Source organism: Vicugna pacos, chromosome 17, assembly GCF_048564905.1.
Source record: "Vicugna pacos chromosome 17, VicPac4, whole genome shotgun sequence".
Taxonomy (NCBI): Eukaryota; Metazoa; Chordata; class Mammalia; order Artiodactyla; family Camelidae; genus Vicugna; species Vicugna pacos.
Genome location: NC_133003.1, coordinates 14,705,467 through 14,721,095, shown reverse-complemented (window position 1 = coordinate 14,721,095; position 15,629 = coordinate 14,705,467). Strand labels below are relative to the sequence as shown.

Below are 15,629 nucleotides of genomic sequence, written 5' to 3'. Positions count from 1 at the left end.
GGAAGTAGAGGATGGACCAAGGAGGGGAGCTAGGTTCAGAGCCTGTCCCCTGCACCATTCTGCAGGAGAAGAGGGTGTGGGCTGAGGGCAGTCTGTCTGCTCCGAATGCTAGGGGACTGAGTTACAGTGCTGCCTCACCAAAGTCATGATCCAGTGCCTGCTTCAGAATTTTTTCTGCTTTGTTGAACTTCTTCAGCTTCAGGAGCAGTTCAGCCAGATCACAGCACAGAAAGTCCTGTCCACTAATCTTCTGAGCAGCCTCATAATAATTAATTGCCTTGTGCCAACAGGAAATGTCGGCATCAGGGCTGGTTATACACTCGAGCACCGCACACTGCGTGCCCCTCCAGAACACAGAAGCCTCCGAGGTGAAGGCCTCCCGGCTGGCACATGACTCAAGACTCAGCCTCGGTACGTGGGGGTGGGTGGTGGGGAGTTGCTAAGTTTTCCCCTTGGCACCCAGTTCACCAGAGTCTCCCCTCCCACGCAGCCCCTCACCCGCGCACCCTCCTCCATCTTCCCTGCTGGGCTGGCCCTCCCCACCCGAGTCCAGCCTGACCTTGGTGTACTGGTGGGTCTTCACGTAAGCTTGCCCAATCCTGCTGACCAGCGATGCATCGTGTGGGTTCTTTCTGTAGGCTTCGTCGTAGACCTCCAGGGCCTTCTCAGGCTATGGGGTAAAGGGTCAGGGGTCTCTCTCGTCTCTCTCATGGGAGAAGTGAGACTGGAGGTCCACTTGGCAAGGCCATGAGGCCTTCGCTCACCTCCTGAATGTTCATGAAAGCATCACCCAGTAGCAGACTGGTGTGGGGGCTGGGCAGATGTTCACAGAGCTCCCTGCAAAAGTAAGCACCTGCACTTAGACCTGTGTGTCCTTCCTGTTCCCGAATCCACTGCCTCCTCTTTCCCGTTCACTCTGGCTGACATTCATTCATTCATTCAGTCACTCATCATCCAATACTTATTAGCTCATATGAGGCAGGTGCTGGAGCCCTTCGTTCAGGCTCCCCTCATCTGTCATCTGGACCACTGCCAGCACTTCCACCCATTCCTCTGACCTCCGCTCCCAACCCCTCAACCCTCTTCACGAGGCAGCCTGCTCTTTCTAAACCTCCAGTGTGACTGTCACCCCACTGTTTATTGGTTTCCCACTGCTCTTGGCATCACCTCCCCAGTGCCCCAGCCAGCACTCCCCTTCCACCTGACCTGCAGAGATGGAGTTTTGCCTGAGGAAGGGGTCAGGGAAGGGACCCTTGAGGTCCCAATGTCAAGTTGGAAAGGCAGCAGCTTGGGGCTAACCACCTGCACTCTCCATCCTCCTTCACTCACATTGGTCACATCTGAGTCGCTGAACATTTTCTCAAGGAGTAGTGGGGCCAGGGGCCAGGGCAGAACCATGGTTCCCCCAGAATGTGAGACATGGTGGCAAGGGCAAGCATGGCTCAGGGCAGATGCACCCCTGTATCCTCACAACTCAGCAGCAAGGCGACAGGACCAACCCATCACGCTCAAATTCTAACCCATGGGAAAGTCCATACAGTCCTCAAACACACTCTGAAGACCCAGATTGCAGGGGGCAATCTGGAGAAAACACTCCCTAAGATGCTCCTGGGGCCGAGGACGTCAGAGCTCACCGGTAGCACCCGATATAGAGGCGGACGTCCTTGCGCGTCTGCAGGTAGATGCTGGCCATCTTCTCCTTGGCCTCCGTGTAGCAGGGCTGCTTGGGTGTGACGTTCCTCAGCACGCTCAGCGCCAGGTCCACGTCCCCCTTGCTCAGGGCCAAGTCCACGTTGGCGATGGTGATGCGGATCTCCTCTGGCGTACCGCTGAACTCATTGATGGCATCCTGCATGATCTTGGTGGCCTCGTGCTAAGACATGGGGAGCCAACAGACCTCCATCTGCCGTCACCCACCACATGTGGCCTGACAACACTTAAAACCTCTTCTGGGAAGCTTAAAGCCGCCCTCCCGTTTCCATTCCTGCCCCCGGAGAGACACGGAACACAGCGTCAGCTGGGAGCTACCCTGCAACACAGAAGCCAAGACACAATGGCCCACCTCCACCTCAGAGTGGCAGGAAGGAGAGAGAGCCCTTGCGTGTCCATGGCCACTGTTCCTGGAGGGCGGGGTCAGCTGGGGTGCACCAAAGCCCTGACTGTGAGCACCTGCCCTGGGCATCCCAAAGTCTGTTGTCAATTCAGCAAGGGCAAGCCTCCTTCCTACGTTTCTCATGGGACTGCATTTTATAATTTTATAATGCTATCATTGTTTCCTGGGGCTGCTTTCTTTACCTCTGCCAGCTGACCTATCATCTTTCCCTGTTTTACTAGGACCCCTTTGTTGATCTCTTATGCTCTACTTTGAGCTGGTTTTACAAGATTCCATGTTCTTTTTATTTTCCTTGAGTGCAGAAAAGTTTCCTGAAAAAATATTTCTTCTATTTTTTATAGTATTCTTTCTCCCAAAGTGTAATTTCTACTTGTCTTTTTCTTGTTATTTCATCTTTCCTCTCTCTTCTCTTGCCTTCCTCCCCTCCACCCTCCCTTCTTTTTCCTCTCTTTCATTTCTCCCATCCCTCCCTCCCTCCCTCTCTTTCTCATAACCATCTATAGTTCCATGTTGGACCCCTTCCCATCACCACTCATCCTCTAAGGGGAACAGCTCCATCTAACCCTGCCCTTTTCTCAAGAACCAGGCTGGGGAGAGAGCGCCCTGGCACAGCTGCCCTGGGAGCACATCTCCCCTTAGCTTTCTGTGGGTCCTCCCTTTGGGGGTGAGAAACTGGGCTCAGGATGGACCCCATGGCTCCCAGGGAAGTCCACAGCTCACAGATCTGTTATTTTAGCAAAGCAAGCTGCAAAACTGGTTTTCAGGTTACTTCCCTCCTTTCTTTCCTCTGGCCCATCTCTTCTAGACAGGAGCCTAGGGCAGAGAAAACCACGGACACATTTCAACAGGGAGTTCCTGGTCAGTAACCCTCCCTGGAGCTGGGTTCCTTTAGGGATGCCCCTGTTTTTCCTGGTGTGACCACATCTCCAGTTCAGAGTTTCAAGCAAATGCAGGAACCTCACTCCCCCTCACTGCACCCTGCCTTCTCTCTCTTCCCCTGATGGGAACTTGTGAAAGGATAGGACTCTTGCTGGCCTGCTCTCCTTTACCCCCAGGCCCCACCGCAGCGCCTGGCATAGATAGCAGGCCCTCAATCAATAGCTGAATACATTTTGTTACAGATGGAGATTCCTTCTCTAGTCTTAATTCTTGTGTTCTTTTTTTTGACAGATTTAAAGGAGGAAAGTACAATAAACAGTCTTTCACACTCCCATCTTTGCCATTTTTAACTTTAAGGAGAAAAGGCCACATGGGCTGGTTTCTTCTCTATGCCAGGATCATCATAGGAGAAAGTCCAATGTCCCAGGAGCTCTGCTGGCAAACACCCTCCCGGTGAGCAGGTGAGGCCAGTGAGGCCAAGGGAGTACGTGGAATCCAGCTCCCCTAGGCTTTGCCCCTGACTCTGTGTTCCCCATTGCTCCTGTGTACCAGCATAGGATGCCCAGGTGCTCCCTGCTTTTGCTCAGCCATTCCATCCAAGGCCCCAGGGCTGCCTCATACAGTTGAGCAGGCTGTACATTGCAAAATTCCAAGGGGACACAACCGGCATCCACTGGAACAGTGTACTGCCCAACCTGCACAGCCATCTGTGGTGGCCCTGATGGGCCTGTGTACTCTGCCTCCCTGAGATCCTCATGCACACAGTGGGGTAGGCAGGGGACAGATCTTGCAGGGCTCGGCAGGGCGTGGACTTGATCTTGAGGTCAATGGGAGTCACTGAAGCCTTTTAGGCAGGGGAGAAATAGGCTCCCAAATGAATAAAGACTCAAACAAAGCACAAGGAGACATCAGCCAGAAACAAAGAGCCTGGTTCCCAGGCCTACTCTGGACCTCCAGCCTGCCCGAGCACCAAGGAAGAGAGTGTGGCATTTCTTACCAGTTCCCCGTTCATCCGGAGGGCATCTGCCAGTTCCAGAAGGATGGATACCCGCTCACTGGGCTGCACCGAGGGCCCACGGAACTTCTTGCTTTCTTCCATCTTCTGAGTTGGTAATTTTACGATCATCTTCAGTGCCTTTATGGCTTCTGGGTAGTCCCCAGACTTGTTGAGGGCCCTGGCCTTGATGAAATGGTAGAGGGGGTGGTCTCGGACCTAGAGGAACAGAGCAGAGGTGGGGTTCCAGCACCCAGAGGACAGAAAGCCACAGGGGCCCACCAAGCCTGTGCAGCAGAAGGGACTGGGGGATGCAGGCAGCTCCTGGGGCTACTTTCCCAAGGCAAGTGAAGGCTGCAGCTAACTGAGCTGTGTGACGCTGAGTGGGCGACAGGGCAGAGGGGGCCTGCACCTGGAAGTTGTGGCTGACGCCCAGCTCCAAGCAGTGGGAGCACATGGCAAAGCTGCCCTGAGCCAGGTAGATCTGGGCCATGAGGAGGTGGGCATCCACGAAGGTGGGGTCCAGCTCTAGGCAACGCTGCAGGATGCTCTGGGCATTCTCCAACTCTCCTAGAAACAATAAACAAAGCTCTACATCCAGGGATGCTTGGGGACTCTCGGGACTGGATATGTAAAGGCAGAATAAATTTTACATGTCCTGTTCCCCAGAAATACCCAAGTTGGGCATTTTATCCAGCTCTGTTCTGCTCCACTTAGAGGTCTCTTCCTAAAATTAGAACTGCACAGTTTTTGCCTTGACCCAGACAAAAGCCAGGAAACCCAAGCCTTGGTGTGACCCCTCCCTTCTCCCTGTACCCTCAGGGAGATGGCTAAGTCACTGCACTGCTCCATCTGGAAGCTCGGGGGAACACTTAAGTCTCGATTCCCACCCCTAAGAGCAGAACAAAACCTAATAATAATAGCAACTATAATAGCCACAACCGAAGAAACACCTGCTCTGTGCCAACACAGGCAAAGCACTTTAGAAAGGCTAGTTTAATACCTGCCTGTCACTGCAGGCTTGGTATTGCTATGCTTGTCTTTTACATGTAGGACTGAAACTTCAGTGATGTAAGTTACTCTCTTAGAAGGGACAAACTCAGCAGTTAAATCCAGGGCCACTGGCTCCTGAAACTGAGCTCTGAATGCCTGGGCACCATGGGCTGAGAAGCCCCCCTGCAGCCTGGCTGGCCCTTCGCGGGCAGCAGTGGCAGCCCAGGGGTCGGGTCCAGTGAGGTGGTGGGAAAGCCCTCCTCTCTCTGCAGTCAGGTCCCTCAACAGCTCCTGCTCGGGGTCTATAACCCGGGCACTGGCTTCTGGGTCCAGACTCCCTGCTCCTTCCTTGTGTACTGCAGAAATGTGAAGATGTCACCATGGCAACCTAAGCAGCTGGAGACCTTGCTTTGTCCCTAAAGCTGCTAGCAGCTGGCGGCACCCCTGTGGGGTTGGGGGGAAGGAGGGTGGTGGCGGGGGTTCTGTCCTTGCCTTGTACCCAGGAGACCTTGAAGCTGTGGGTAAACCTGGCACCCAGATGGACACTGGGAGGACTGAGGATGAAGGCACGGGAGCTCTTAGCAGAGGGCAACCCACACAGAGCCAGAGCACATAGGCACGCCACAGCATTCTGGATTCTTTGGAAGCCTCTGGACAACAGAGATCAGCTTGGCTTTCAGGCACACGGGGGTAAAAGGCCGAAGGGAGAGAGTATTTCAGAGAGGATAACAGGCACCCATGGAAGGCTCCCCTCTCCTCTCTCTGGGATCTGGGCCTTGATATGGGAGAGGGTGGACGGGTACCATTCTGGCCGCTGGAGGCTCTGAAAGTCGAACGGTACAGGGTCTCACTTCCCCACGAGACCTTCCTGACCACCTGTTAAAAACGGCAACCCTGTCACCCCCGCACCCCTTCCTCACTTTACTTCTCTCCAGTGCAAGACTACGTTTATTGTCTATGACCCCTACATGCTTACATGGAGGATGCAAACTCCATGATGAACTTTTTGCCTGTTGTGAGTACTGTTGTAGCCCAGGATCAGAGCAGTGCCTGCACCTAACGCAACTTCAGTGATTATTACCTGGCACAGATCGAGTCAGCAATCAGCAAAAGGGCCGAGTGGGAGAGACCCCTGCTGGTGGGGAGTCAGGACGGAGTCTTGGGATTGGAGGCTGGAAGGAGTGGGCAGGTATGGTGAGGGTGAGGGTGTGTGTGGAGTAGCCCAGGCAGGGAGCCTGTGGACACTAACCCAGGGGCCCCACTGGCCATGAGGACCCACAGGCTCACCTGAGAGATACTTGACCTGGGCCATCACATACAGCGGGTCGATCAGAGCTGGTGCTGCCTTGACTACAGGATTCAGGATCGCAGCAACTTGTTTAAGAAGCGGAGACACAATCTGGCCTGGCGACCGGGGCTGTAGGAACACAGGGGTCTGGCTGCATGGTTTCCACTATGCCAAGAGAGACTCTTGGAGCACTCAGAAAACAGCAAAGGAATTTTACTTTATTCCACACATATTCATCATCCACTCTGTACCATCTCTCGTACATTATGCTAGAACATAAGCTCCAGAGAATGAGGACTTCCTTTTGTTCACTGTTGTGTCCCCACTACCTGCATGGCGTCTGGCACGTGGTACTACATTCAATAAATATTTGTGGAAAGACTCATTATAAGGCACTAGGGGGATATTAAGGCCTGTAAGATACGACCCTTGCCCACGAGGAATCTCAACTGGCTGGGAAAGCAGAACAAGTAAAGACCAATATATTTCTTAGAAGACGTCTGGGAAGAAGGGAGCCCAGGTCTATTTTAGGATAAATGCACGGGCCTGGGCCAGTGCCCTGCTCCTTCACGGCGGGCCCTGAACCAGAAGCATCAGCATCACCTGGGAGATGGAGGGCTCGCACCCCACTTCCCAGAAGCTTGGCGCGCTGCACCTGTGAGTGTGAAGAGCACTGGGCTCCCCAGCCACTCAGAGCAGCCAGGTGTCTGGCAAGGTGAGGTCCTGCCTCTGTCCAGACCTGTCCTCCAGACCCCTCCCCATGAAGAAGTACCTTCCTCTAACCTGCTTGGGGCAGAAGAACAAGTACTCCTTGGCGATGCAGACCAGGAAGAAGGGGTCGAGCCTTTCGAAGTACTCAGGGCCCAGGGGGAGGGCCTGCATGTTGGAGAAGTGCAGCTCAGCTGCCTCCTTCAGCAGCACTGTGGTCTCCTGCTCCCCCTTGTGCTTCCTGGACGCCAGGAGGGCTTGGAGGAAAACCAGCACCTGTGGGAGGCAGGCCCTTTTCTTGCAAGCCATGCCCGCTGGGCAGAGTCCGCAGGCCCGCAGGGCGAGGGAGACGCCTAGGCCGTCTTGGCTGCTCTACTGGAAGCTGGGGTTGGAGGGCGACACGATCCTGGAGCAACCCAGGCCCCCAGAGAGCTCTGACCTCAGACTTCCCAAGGGACTGCTGCACCTCCTTCAGGAATTCCAGCTGGTGCTCGGCCTCCTCCAGGTGGCCCTCTAAGATCTGGCTCCAGATGATCCCTGGGAAGGGGACAGAAGAAGGATGAGCATCCAGCTCTGAAGCAGAGCCAGCAGTCCAGCAGGCCAAGGGGCAGGGATGAGACAGTGGACGGCAGGGGAACTTCCAACATCTTCATAAAGTTAGAGAGTAATAAATGCTTATGGTAAAGAATTCAAATAGCACAGGGAACTATATTCAATACCTTGTAATGGTTTGTAGTGAAAAAGAATATCAAAAGGCACACACACATATATGTATGTGTATATATGTGTGTGTGTGTGTGTATATATATTATATGAATCACTGTACTGTACACCAGAAATACATTGTAAATTGACTATACTTCAATTGAAAAAAAAAAAGAACTCAAATTACAAGGCAAGAAAAACACCCCAAACTCACACTCTGGCTTTAACCGTGTCTCTCTCTAGAGAACGACTATTAACAGTTTGAAGATATATTCCTTCAAACATCTTTCAAAGCATTTCACGTTATCAGTGTTTACCACATTTTCCCATCCATTCATATAAATCTACCCCATGCTCTTTAATGATTTAATAGTCCACTGTGGATGTAACCCTTTATTTAACTATTGCCTTTTTGAAGGCCTCCTCATTTCATATTTGGTTTGTCTTGCAATGCCATGGTCAGCATTTTTGTATGTTCTGCTTCCTGAAATAGAGTAGGCGGGTCAAAGGGCCCGCGTATCTAAAACGTTGCTACGTGAGGTCAGCTTGCTCTCCAAGGATATTTGAATTAATCTTACTGCCGAGAATTTGAAAGTGTCCTTTCTTTTCCCACAACCTCACAAACATGTTTTACTCTTTACCACTCTAAAAAGTGAGCAGTAACTCATTTTAATTCATTTTACTTTTTATTTATTAGGGAGAATGAGCATCTTTTCATATACTTAACAGCCTTTTCTTTTCTCCTGTGAATTTCCTGTTCACAGCCTTTTTTTTTTAATTCTGTTCTCTTTTTTTCTGTTCTGTTCCTGGCCTTTGGCTGATTTTCTCTGGACTGATTTCTTTCTCTCTTTCTCTATACATATATATACACACATACACACACATGTATTTTCTTTATATATATGTATATTATATAATAAACATTTAATATTTTATATGTAAATATATAAATGTATTCTATATATTTACAAATGTTTATATTCTCTTTATATATAGCTTTTGTTGCAAACACTTTCCATTAGTTTGCCATTTACCTTCTTTTACTTTTTAACTATTTTTACAGTGTATTTTGCCATCCATTGGTTTTACATTTGACATAGTCAGATCAGTAAAATATTTTCCTTTACAGCTTCTGAGTCTGTGGTCAGGCTTAGAATCCCCCAGGGACGCCAAGTCCAATTTCATGTTTATGTTTAAATACCTAATTCATCTGGAACTGATTTTTGAGTACGGTGTGAGAAGGGCATTTACCTTCATGCTTTTCAGAAGGATAGCCAGGTGTCCGACTACGAATTGTTGGAACTCCATTGGTTTGAAATGTCATTTTTATCATAAGACCTGTTTCTGTCCCATTTATCTATTTGTTTATTCCAGCGTTGACCTCAAACTGACTTCACTACTCTTGTGATATGTTTTGCTGTTGGGGAGGACAAATCCCTTCTGCCTCGGCTGTTCTTTTATAAGATACATTCCTTGGCCATGTTGATGGATTTATTCCTGTCTTCCTAATCACTACCTTGGTTTTCGATTGTATCCGTCCCACTATTTGGCTCATCTATGGAATCTTTTACTTTGTAGTCTCATTTTTAATCTCCAGCCACTCTTTTTTGTGCTCTGTATATTTTCAAGGAAGCGTGTTCCTTCCACACTTACATCACAGCCTCTCGAGCCAGCCAGTGCGGGAGGTTTTTCAGGGGAGGGGGGCCTTTTCTGTATCTGGCCTTAACTTTGCTCCTCAGATGGCCACTGCTTTGCATGTTCCACTTGGCCCCTCTCTCAAGCTGCCGGCAGATTTATAAACAGACTAGAGTGATGAGTATCAGCAACCGGGCCAGATTTCCCAAACAATTAAGGTCACTGGTTTCCTCAGCCAGGCCAGATAAGATGGGTGAGCCGCGGATCCCCTCCATGCCTGGGCTGGAGTGTGTGAGGCAGACGTTCTGACCAGTGGACTTCCCTCCTGGCTGGCCAGCTGGGGCTCTCCCTTGAATGAGGAAGTGGCGAAGGTCTCAGCCTGGTGGAGGAGTGTTTCGGGGGATTTTGCCTCTGTGTCTTTTTGTTCTTCAAGTCCCTCATGGCGGTGGAACGTCATCGGGGGCTCTGTTCTGCTGCCTCCTGCCCCATCACCCATAAGAGCCCCCTTGATCCCATCCTCTGACCTCCGATAACCCTCCCATTGTCTCACGAACTGCCCCACATCATGTTCTGCTCCAAGTCTCTGGGGACCCTGAGCTTATGTTTTCCAGTTTTTGTTTTTCCTGGAGCCCTTCGGGGGAAAGCTGATCTACTCATTTCTTTAGCTGACCCAGCTCTGCCCATGCTGGCTTACAAGTTTCTAGCCCTGCTTGGGTTTTCCATGTGTTGGGTGCATTCTGCTTTATCTCTTTAGGAAATGCAAAGTTCTTCAAAGTTTCTGGTCCACTGAAGGTACCTTGTCCTCTTCCTGGGGCTGCAGCGGGGACTCATTAACTTTTTAAAATGTCATCCATCACTTTGGTGGGATTTGGGGAGGGAGGAAAAGGCAATGACTGAGGAGTCAGCCTGACGTTCTGAACCAGGAATCAAGACCAAACACTCTGCTGCGCAGATGGGGAGCCTGGAGCATCGAGGGAAGTCACTTGTCCAAAAAGACCCAACTCCTCAGAGCCAGGTCAAGAAGCTGGCCTGCCTGGAGCACTGATCATAAGGCTACCTCCATGAAAATCAAATACTGCTGGTTCAGGATTTACCAGAGACCACAGATTTGAGGGCTGTGTGTAAAAATGAAAATTGGACTCTGGAAAATTCATTTGACATTTATATAAAGTGAGGGGTGGGTGGGGGAAGCATTGGGACAGACAGGGAAGTAAAACTCTCAAAACTACTCACTCTGGTGGCCTTTCAGCTCAGAGGCCTGCAGAGGGAAACTCTACAGAGGTGAGGCTAGAGGCTTTGGGGAGAGGGTGCCCTGGGAGCAGGACTATCTCCAACATTGGCCTGTGAGGCCTGAGAAGAGGCAGAGCTGACCATGCATGACGGGCAGGCCGTCGGTCTTCTGGGGGCTCACAGTGTGGATACTAGAGGTCTGGTGTAGATCATAATGGCCTTGAGCACTTTCAAGAATTCCTGTGCTTCTTATGTCTTTACTTGTAGATTTGTGGAAAGACACCGCATCATACAATGCGCCCCCAAACTCACACACTCTCATAGGAGAATGCTTTCCAGCCTCTCATCTGGACCCATAGAGGCTACCCTGCTTGGATCCTGTCCCCTACCCTGCCCAGTCTGCACAGACCTGTCAAGGCAGCCACACTGCTCACGTCCAGTTTCATGGCCTCCGAGTACCACAGAGCCGCCTCCCTCACTTGGTCCTGCAGGATGAGGAGATAGCCCAGCTCTGTGGCCACGTGGGCATAGGAGGATGTGGCCATGAAGTTTCGCTCAATGAAGCTACACACTAGCTGCAGAATCGTCTGGTGCCTCCCACACTGCAAAGGACAGACACAGGAATGGGAAACCAGTCAGTCCAGCCTGTCTGAGCAAGGCCACATCACCAATGGGGGGCACTTTGGGAGGCCTGGGGGGGTTTCCCAAGAGGTACCCTAGTTTGGTCAGCTGGGTCCGAGCAGCTGTTTAGCTCCCCAAGATCCCCCACTGGGCACATCTGTGGAAGCTGCCTCCAGCCACGGGGTCCTCCAAGGGGCCCATCCCTTGTCTGGCCATAGTCATTGGTCCCAGTCACCAGGAGGTTCTTCACAAACTGAAGCTGGGTGCGAGAAGCTCTTCATGTCCCACTGGTGGGGAGTGGCCCTGAAGGCTTCAAGCAGCCACATTCCCTGCCATGTGTGGAGAGTGAGGCAGAGAGAATCAGACACAGATGTGGAGGGAGAGGTGATGTCCCAGTGGCTTCGACTCCCAGACCTGCCCTTGTTCTTACGGCAATTCCTTCTAGTAAATCTTGCTCTGGGGCTGAAGGGTCAGATAGAGACAGACGGTTTGGCAGACTGGTCTGTCTGCACTTTGCCTGGTGTTTGAGAGGCCTAGGCAGGCCAGCCTTCCCAGCTCACTTCCACAGAGAGACTATGGGAGTCCGGTGCCCCAGCACCCCTAGGCTGGAGCCGGGCATGGCTTTGCTGGATCACAGCTGTGACACTGCCCTCTTTCCTCAAACATGGCGCCTCCGACTCTGAAGGGGCTTCTAGACCTCATCTCCCGGCTGTTCATAGCATCTCTGAGGGGCATGTGGACACAGGATACAGAGTCCACGTGATACAGTTATTGACCAGGGGCCAGCAGGGGCCCTGGGGTCTGGGCCATCAGCCTCAGAGGCCAAGTTTGAGCTAGAGAGTGGAGGGGCAGGGTCCTCAGGGAGCTTCTGATGAGGGGTGGGAGCCCCCAGGTCTCCCCCAAGGAACTCAACGGGAGGCACTAGTTCAGAAACCAGGAAGGAACCTTCTTACCATTCTGCCCACTACGAGAATTTTTTTAAGATGGAGGCTTGGATTTTGGGGCTCTCTTGTCTCCAGTGCCTTAATCAGATTTCTAACGTGCTCGGCAGCCTGCAGGGACAAAACAGACCATGTCAAAGGCAGTATGTACCATAGAATTGGTTATTAACCCTAGCTTCCCACAAGCACCAGCTGGGAGATTTTAAAAACACCTGGGCCCATATGCCAGCCCCAGAAATACAGATTCAACTGGCCTCGGCGGGTGGGGTGGGGGTGGAGCCTGGCTTCAGGATGACGTTGGAGCCCCATAGGTGGAGCTTTCAGGAACGTTATTCACCCAAGAGCTGGCACTGCCCCTCTGTTCATGAATGCGTGAAGAGCAGTTGCCCTTTTGGACACACCAAGCTGGGACAGGAGCCAACTGTCACTGTGCCCACAGCACAGCCTACCAAGCTGGCCGCAAAACACCTGGGCTGGCCCCCAGAGCCAATGGTCAGGGCAGGTCCCTGGCCCCAAACCTCTGCTCCATTTTGACGTGAGTCACCACATCGGTGCCTCTCTGTCATTCTGGCGAATCCTCCCAAGGACCCTGTAAGTCAGTGTAACAACCCGCATTTTCCAGTCCGGCAGATGAAGGGTCAGAAAGGTTAGGTAAATCGCCTGAGGTTACCCAGCCAACTAGGTGGCTGACTTGAGTCCAAAGCCTGTGTTCTTTCCAGTGGACTCACCTGCCTGCTCTCTCTGCTGGGGTAGGGAGCTCTTAGTTCCCAGATGCAAAGAAGTGTCACAGGAAAGACCTGGATCGGGTGGAGCCTCTCCGCTCAGCAAGCTGAGTACTGAGCAGCAAGGCCGGGCAAGGGGAGCAGAGCCCAGGGATTGAGGTCAGGGGACGAAGGAGGGGCATTAACTACTAACTCTGCCCTTGGGACTAACCCCTGGGCCAAGCCTTAGGAAGGCCTGCCCAGGGCTCTGGGATCTCAGGGAGCTGGGGACAGGCCTGTTCTCTTATTCCTCCCCAGAGACAGTGTCAGGGCTTTTTGAGGGTTCCTCCCAAAGACAGACAGTGCCCTGCACCTCACCCCACCCTGCAAAATCCACAATCTCAGAGCTGGGCAGAAGGAACCAGAAACTTCCTCTTCCCACCATGACCCCCGAAGAGCCTCTTGATTTTTCACACTTTCCACAGAGGTGGTGTATTTATTCAGAAGGCAATGCTTTGGCTGAAAACACAAACTCTTTTTGCAAATCAGAACCTGTCTGGGCATTGAGGTTTTCACTAAGAATTCTAGGTGTTGCTGACTGCATCTGAGGGCTGTTAGGGGTTTCTTTGGAAAACGACAAGGCTTAGGAGTAAGTTTGGGGCCAGGTACTGCCTGGTCAATAACTGAGCAACTCCAATCATTCCCTTAAAAAAAAAGGTCATTTCCAGAAATCTGAAGCAGAACTGTGACGTCTATCAGTTAACATGGAGCCAATTATTTTAGTGTAGCGGGCACTGTTCCAAGTTGTCCCACCTGTCATCTCATTCAGTCCTTATAACAACCTCACAGAGTGGGTGGAATGATCTGCATTTTACAAATGCAGATCTGGGCTCATCCAGGTGAAGATACCTGCCCAACCGGGGTCACACAGCCTCACTACCTGCCTTTGGAACTGTGTGGCTCAAAGGCCAAACAGAGGAGACCTCCTTGGCTGGCAGTGTTGGGGAGTGAGAGGGAGCTGAGACCCAGGGAGAGCCCTCCAAGGCCAAGGGGATGGAGGTGCTATGAGGGGTTCCTCCTTGGCTGTGTTTGTTCCCAGGCTCAACTTCTGAGTCTCGAAAGCACTTACCGTGGTGATGTTTCCTTCTCTTGCAAGCTCATGCAGAGCTAGAATTTGGCAGGCATCAATATTGCTTTCATCCTTTTCTAGGATTCTGAAACAGGGAGAGGAGCCACATGAATTGAAGGTTTTCCTAGGCAAGGCTAGGATGGTGTGGTGGCAACTTCTAATTGTCTTCTTTTTGTTTTAACTGGATGAAAGATTTGTTAAATTCTGTAGTGCTTTACAGTTTTCAAGTTTCACACACATGATTTCATATAATCCCATAATACCTCCTTTTTCTCCTCCCACACCTGTATTGCCCCTCCCCCTCTAACTATCTTCTAATATCTGCTCTCCCCTTCTCCTTTTAATAGAACCCCCAAACTGGTGGGACACATGGCTACCAGAATAAAGACTCCATTGCCCAGCTTCCCTTTGTAGGTGTGATCATGTGATTAAGTTCTGGCCAATAGGATATAAGTGAAAGTGCCCAGTGTGTGTCCAGTGGTGCCCCCTTTATTCTCTTTTATGCTTCCATTTATTCTCTTCTCTCCTTCCTGCAGGCTGGCATGCAATATCCTAGGAACAAGAGAGTGTGAGACAGAAGGGGTCTGGGACCCTCCAGAGGTCAGCTGTTGTCCCAGCCCTGGCCCAGCACCCAAACTTTTCCCTGAGACAGGGATAACCTCTTGCCATTTAAGTCATGTATTTTGGGGTGTCTTTGAGACAGTAGCCCATTTATAACCCAATGAACACAGGCATGACCATGACACCATGGTCTGGGGGGTGGCCAGAGCACTGCTTAGGGGAGGAGTGTGGGCAGTCTGAAGCTGTAAGATGGAAAAGGAACCTTAGTTTCCATCATGTGTCATTGTGAATCTGCAGCTTCTGATCATACAATGGAGTTTTCAATATTCTGTATCTTTGTAGGAAATCTCATACTTTTCAGCCTGGTCAGGGAAAAGCCCTTCTTCTTAACAGAGGGTTACTCTAATTGACGTGTAAAATTCCAACATGACTAGACACAGTCAACATTCAGAGAGTTCTAAGCATTTATGATAATTTTGAAGGCACTGTGAATCTCATACTTTGGAAATTAAAAAAAAAACACTTTAAAATGACATATAGAGCAAAACAGAATCAGAATGGATATTAGAAAATTCTTAGAGCCAAATGATACTGAAGACACTACACATCCAAATGTGTAGGTACCATTAGATGGGACCTCGAGGGACATCCACAGACTTCAATGCTTATCTCCTAAAGAAGACTGAGAATGGATGGGTGGGCATCCAGCTCGAGAGTCAGAAAATAACAGCAGAGTCACTCCACAGGAAGTAGTCGGCAGAAAATAATAAAGAACAGAAACAAACAAATGAGAAAACAAAGATATAACAGCGTCAACAAAACTGAAAGCTGGTTCTTTAACAAGACTAACAAAAGAGACGAATGATTTCCGTACCGGTGAAGAAAAACAAGGGAGAAGGGAAAAATAAGCAGTATTAAGGATGAAAAGAGAAAGACACATAGAGAGCAGAGATTTAAAGGACGTTCAATTTTAAGTTAAAGGGGGAACTCTGAGCTGTGAAAGCCTCCGTTGGGCCTTGAACTCAACTCGCTGGCACAACATCGTCTCCCTGCAGGTTGGGGCGGCAAGGCCTGGGAGAGGGAGGCCAAGCACACCCACCGATGGGCATGGCCTTCAGCCAGGTGCCTCCA

At 50.9% G+C, this 15,629-nt stretch overlaps 1 protein-coding gene across 4 annotated transcripts in view; it reads right to left on the bottom strand.

The window, feature by feature from the left end:
• TTC21A (tetratricopeptide repeat domain 21A) overlaps positions 1 to 15,629 on the bottom strand; it is a 31,594-nt gene that overhangs the window by 6,833 nt on the left and 9,132 nt on the right. For all 4 annotated transcript variants that reach the window (XM_015236304.3, XM_072941029.1, XM_072941028.1 and 1 more), the window contains exons 7-18: positions 13,938 to 14,022; positions 12,120 to 12,218; positions 10,955 to 11,147; positions 7,415 to 7,512; positions 7,051 to 7,251; positions 6,267 to 6,396; positions 4,399 to 4,556; positions 3,990 to 4,205; positions 1,635 to 1,873; positions 765 to 837; positions 560 to 670; positions 139 to 277 (exon numbers count right to left, since the gene is read on the bottom strand). In XM_015236304.3, the coding sequence (XP_015091790.1) occupies positions 139 to 277; positions 560 to 670; positions 765 to 837; positions 1,635 to 1,873; positions 3,990 to 4,205; positions 4,399 to 4,556; positions 6,267 to 6,396; positions 7,051 to 7,251; positions 7,415 to 7,512; positions 10,955 to 11,147; positions 12,120 to 12,218; positions 13,938 to 14,022 (1,742 nt within the window). The remainder of the gene's footprint in view (positions 1 to 138; positions 278 to 559; positions 671 to 764; positions 838 to 1,634; positions 1,874 to 3,989; positions 4,206 to 4,398; positions 4,557 to 6,266; positions 6,397 to 7,050; positions 7,252 to 7,414; positions 7,513 to 10,954; positions 11,148 to 12,119; positions 12,219 to 13,937; positions 14,023 to 15,629) is intronic.